Source organism: Ruditapes philippinarum, unplaced genomic scaffold, assembly GCF_026571515.1.
Source record: "Ruditapes philippinarum isolate M1 unplaced genomic scaffold, ASM2657151v2 ctg6100_1_1_1_1, whole genome shotgun sequence".
NCBI classification, from domain to species: Eukaryota; Metazoa; Mollusca; class Bivalvia; order Venerida; family Veneridae; genus Ruditapes; species Ruditapes philippinarum.
Window position 1 is genome coordinate 66779 of NW_026865023.1, and position 5346 is coordinate 72124.

At 35.4% G+C, this 5346-nt stretch overlaps 1 protein-coding gene across 1 annotated transcript; it reads left to right on the plus strand.

Moving 5' to 3' along the window:
• Positions 1-642: 642 nt before the first annotated feature.
• On the plus strand, positions 643-4223 carry LOC132727592 (uncharacterized). Its single transcript, XM_060713151.1, has 2 exons — positions 643-781; positions 2116-4223. Exon 2 carries the CDS (start codon positions 2146-2148, stop codon positions 3556-3558), a length of 1413 nt encoding a protein of 470 aa, XP_060569134.1. The 5' UTR covers positions 643-781; positions 2116-2145; the 3' UTR covers positions 3559-4223.
• The last annotated feature ends 1123 nt before the right edge of the window (positions 4224-5346 follow it).

The window sequence follows — 5346 nt, forward strand, 5'->3', positions numbered from 1 at the left end:
AAAGTCATATGACATAAACATTACATGTTTAAAATGATGTAATGGTGCTTATAGGAACAAGAAAATATTCTTATTCATCATTTACTTAATTAAATATTAATTTACAAAACAAGAACAAAACAGTTGGAATAATAGGAGTTGCTCTATATGGTAAATATGTGAGTATATGTGAGAATATGTGAATATTAATGTGGCAGGTGTAGATGATATTATAGCTGTATTTACATTTGAAATCACTCTATAAACTTAAAGTGAATTGATCTATACTGGAAGGCCTGTATAAAAAGGTTGGTAGTATTTAGTGTTACGATACTGAATCTACGTATTTGAATTCTTTATATATGATCAGGTGAGAAAAGACATATCTATATAAAGCAAATAATAATGTATTCTAAAACAAAATTTAATTAATCATCATATAAATTTGCGTACTAAATCACTTACAGTCACTGCTCTATTGGCCTTTATTTTTCAAGAGATGTTTTATAAGAATATCCAAACGATACAATAGTTTTGCTTATATCAATGTTTAAAACAGTTTCTAAAGACGCCGTATTGATTCGTTTGCACGAATAACCAGCGGTTGACTGGGTTTTTACACCCTGCTGTTCTAGGGCAAATTCTTTTGGGCAATATTTGATACCCTTCTATGCATTATTTTGACTCAAGTGAGGCCCTTGATGGGGATCATATGGGGCACCTGATTGAGCTAACGAGCTAAATGAAAAGCGACCTCCCATGACAAAATCCAAAGTCCCCATTGAAATTCGATCCCAGTGCGGTAAGTGCGAGTGATATTTGTAATATATACATATAATTATGTCATAATACATTACACGTACTTGTTTCTAATATCCTATAATCGTTCATCACCTCGTCATCTTAATTTTAAGGTTGAACATTTCTTAAGAACAAAGAAAAAAATATGTTTTAGCACTGTTATGATTCTATCATTATATGACTGAAATAGCATCATTATAGCCCATATTCGAAGGTAATTAATGAAGGATGTTCCTGTAAAATTGTTAGTATTTAGAGATTAACTCCGCCTACTTAATTATACACTTAATAAATCTTATAAGTGTGCACCTTTTATGTCCTTATAACTTTTTTGTTCATCAATATTTCTTTACAAAATTTTGGGTTCTGACTATTGGCTGCATTTCCACACTTTTCTCGTGCTCAAACTTGTCAAATTTAATTATGCGGCGCGTTCAACCGTGAACGTACAAAATTCATACAATGCACGAAAAAATTGAATGAATGCGTGAAAGATAATTGCACATGATATTATCGAATACAACAGAGATCCACATATCAGAAAAACATAACAGATGGGTACATTATCTATTCAACAGCGTGACATAGCCCTAGGATTGGTCTACGCTGGAGTACACCAATCAAAGACTGGTAAAAAATAATTTGTTTACTAGTATATAATTATTTAAACTCCATTGCATTGTAAATGCTGAAAATCATTTAAATTCAGTTCCTTCCAAAGACGAACGTAATTGCATATTTGTTTTTTACTTTTTACATGTTTATATCATTTCGAGGTTGCGCAACGCATGGTGGTCACCGCAATGTAATACCAAGGCTTAAGAAGGCTTATCTTCATAACAGAGTAACTGGCAGCGTTTATAAAATTCCTCGCCAACCACAAAATTATCTCCAACTGTATGTTACATTGATGCGACGACGCTCCAAGGCTGTAATGCACAGTCAGAGTGGCACACACGGTTTAAAACATCATTTTGCAACATCGACTTTCGACACACACTCACATTTTTAGAAATGTATCTTAAAATTTATCTTGAATGAAAAAAGAAAACAAATAAAAATAATAGCCCGTCTCTTTTCTGTATTTATTGAAATTTTCAGCATGATCGGGCAAATATTGATACACCTATGAGACCATTTATGCATGCACACTTATAAGATTTGTTAAGTGTATATGCATAGTCTGAGTCTTCTTTGATAGAATACACTTTAGATTCCACATGCCAGCAAGACTTCTGCTTAAATATTAGAATAGTCTTTGATACAGAACAATTGCGACTTGGATTAAAAGAAATAAATAGATTATGATATATATACTCATCTCTTTTTTTACAGAACAAAATAATACTATTATATATTGTATACATGATGGAGAAGATGTCAAAATGGTCTGCAATGTCTGTGTTATTGTCCAATGCTATGGACATTATGGGGTATAACACTGAAATGATCCGATGCAGGCAGGAAACGTACCGCACACTGGACAAAATTTCAAATATAAATAACAAAGATGGACCATGTACTCGATTCACTACAGGTGGTAAGGCGGAGGGGATTGCACGCTACTTTGAAAGTGATATCGACCATTTACACACGGTGAAACACGTTATTTGTACAGACAAACCTTTATATATTGACCACTCGAACATTCTAACGTTGTTTAAAGTAGAAAATGAGAACACCCCACCCGGGTATGTAAAGTTAAAGCTTTTAGAACACAATGGGAACTGCCTCAAGGAAGAAATTTCTGCTTCCTTATTCGAAAATTCCAGCGGCGAGAAATACATATCTAGCATAAAGTTTACAGAAAATATCAAGGAGTCTACCATATGGTTGCCGGGTTTCACTACGCAGGCGAAAAGTGGACCGTCTTCCCCGGTGAGCAACGGTTACTTATCAATAGACAGAGTTGTTTCCTTTAGATGCTTTCTTCCACGGGATCAGAATATATTGCGGAACAGATCAGAACTTTCGCGTTGCCGTGACGTGAACGATACGTCATTTGGTTTTGAATCTCAAGTGCACGCTGTCCCTGTGGGTAATAGCTACAGTGCAGACAAATATTTGGAATGGCGTCTAAGTTATACGGAAGCTGAGCTTAATCTCGTTCGCAATCTAAGCCATGCCGATTTAAAAGTTTATATTTTCCTCAAGCTTGTAGCGAGATCTATTTTTAAGCCAGTTTGTAATGAAATGACGTCATATCTTATGAAAAATGTGATTTTATGGACAAGTTCACGTTGTTGTCATAATTCAAAAAGGAGATCAAATATTTTAGACACACTGCAATGCTGCCTTGAGTTCCTAAGAAAATGCCTGGTTACAAATTATCTTCCAAGTTTTATGCTTCCACGGAGAAACCTATTTCGCGGTCGCGTTGGGTTGCACGAGAACAAAAAATTACAGTCAATATTAACAGATATGTTAAATTCTGGACCAGCCATGATATTTTGTTGCAATAAAGTTAAAATTGCAATTCATTCACTCATCAAAATACCAGAAATGTTTAAAGAATATAGTTTATATCGAAATGAAATCGAGAAAATGATTCTCGTGCTATGCACGTGCCGGGCACGCCTTAGAACACATGGTGTCACACAGGAGCAATACGACAAATTATTAATACGGGACCGGCTATACAGGACAACCAAATTAAAAATACTTGCTAAAATCGGACTCTATGACCCGTCTGCTGAAAATGAAGCAGAAGACGTGGAGAAAATTCTAAAGTCTACAAAGGGAGAATATTATGAAAGACTATCTCGAATGCTTTCATAAGGTTGTGGTGAGAATAATAAGGTTGTCCTTCGGAAGGATTGTTCACGACAAAAATACATGAAAATTGAAATGAAACCGCAAGACCAGAATTTAACAAAAATGACTTGGTTAGCTGGAAGTTTTTGGAAATTGTGTACTTGACAAATAACAGTCAATAAAGACATTTTGTGTTTTATTTCTGTTTTTAAAAAATAACAAAGCTTTAAGCATATTTCATATTATTATAATTGTGTTCTATCATATGTGCAAGGCATGTTGTTTGTTTCATTTTACGCCTTTTTCCAACAGTATTTCAGTCATGAATATAGGCGGGTAGTTTCCTACCCATCGTTCCTTGAGAAATATACCAGTACTAAACTACATTCCTCCGCGCTAAACTACCAAAGCATCTCCCGGGGATTGAACCCCTGCCTGACAACTTGTAACTGGATTAGAAGTCATCGACTCTTACCCCTCGGCCACGGAGGTGGTCGCAAAGCATGTAGAAAAAGGTCAAAAGTCAGTCCGGGTTATTGAATGAGAGGAACAACTTTGGTAATGCTCAGTACAAGTGCTGCAGGAAACTGTTTTACAGCAAAGCCAAAATAACCTGTGACATATATTCAAAATTATTTATTAGTTTGGTAACCAAAACATATATTGAAGAATAAATGGAGTATATCGTATGATTTGTCTGCATTTATAACGACATGAGAGTAAACTTGTTACATTCAGAGGCATAAGATAATGTTGACAAAACGACAGACTAGAATTGACTTGTTTTGTGTGAAATAAAAGCAGTCTAAAATGATTCTAAAATATCTTTTATAGCTTTATATAGAGTATTATATCTATTTTGTGATGCTGCAGGTGTTAAAAACGCATGATAGAAAAGCAGTTCCGTGAAAGAAAAGCAGTTCGTCTACGATTATGGAAGCAGTTTCATCATGATGGCTGACTTGATGGTTCACCAAGAAATAACATGGGTCAGCAGCATAATCAAAAGTTACATTCACCAGAAAAACAATTTGAAGATCACGTGGTTTTGCACAAGGGAATAGGAACTAAACCTGCCTTTTTGGGAAGATATTCTGTTGTTTTCCCCCCTCCGTGCATAGCCGCGAAGTAATTTGTTGTAATTGTGTTAATGCTCGTATTACAGGTGCCACATGTGTATGTGGCCGGGTGACTAAACGGCGAATCTGTTCAAAACACATGCAACATCACAAAATAGATAACACACTTTATATAGAACTGTTAAATTTATTTCAGAATCATTTTAAGTTAACACTTGTATTTTACTGCTATTACTCAAAGACGAATAAAGGCTTTTCTATTCTGTCATTTTGGCAGAACAATTAAATGTTTATTCAACTTTCGCCGATGCACGGGTGACAAGAAAATCTCTACTTATCAAATAGCGAGCTAAAAACAATAAGAAACAAAACAAAAACGGTTAACGTCACCATTAATGCCTGAAAAAATGAATTGAGTCGCGTCACGACAAAACCAACATAATGGGTTGGCGACCAGCATATGGATCCAGACCAGCGTGCGCATCCGCACAGTCTGTTCAGGATCCATGCTGTTCGCTATCAGTTTCTCTACTTGTAAAAGGGTTGGTAAGCGAACAGCATGGAAATGATCAGCTTGCGAAGGCTGGTCTGGATCCATGCTGGTCGCATACTCACTATGTTGTTTTTGTCGTGACACGGCTCGATTGCTTTTAAATAACCTGTGGACTGAAATTATATAACATTATGAAGAAAAAACATGCGAACTCAATTAAATTTGGATAAAATTGCACCA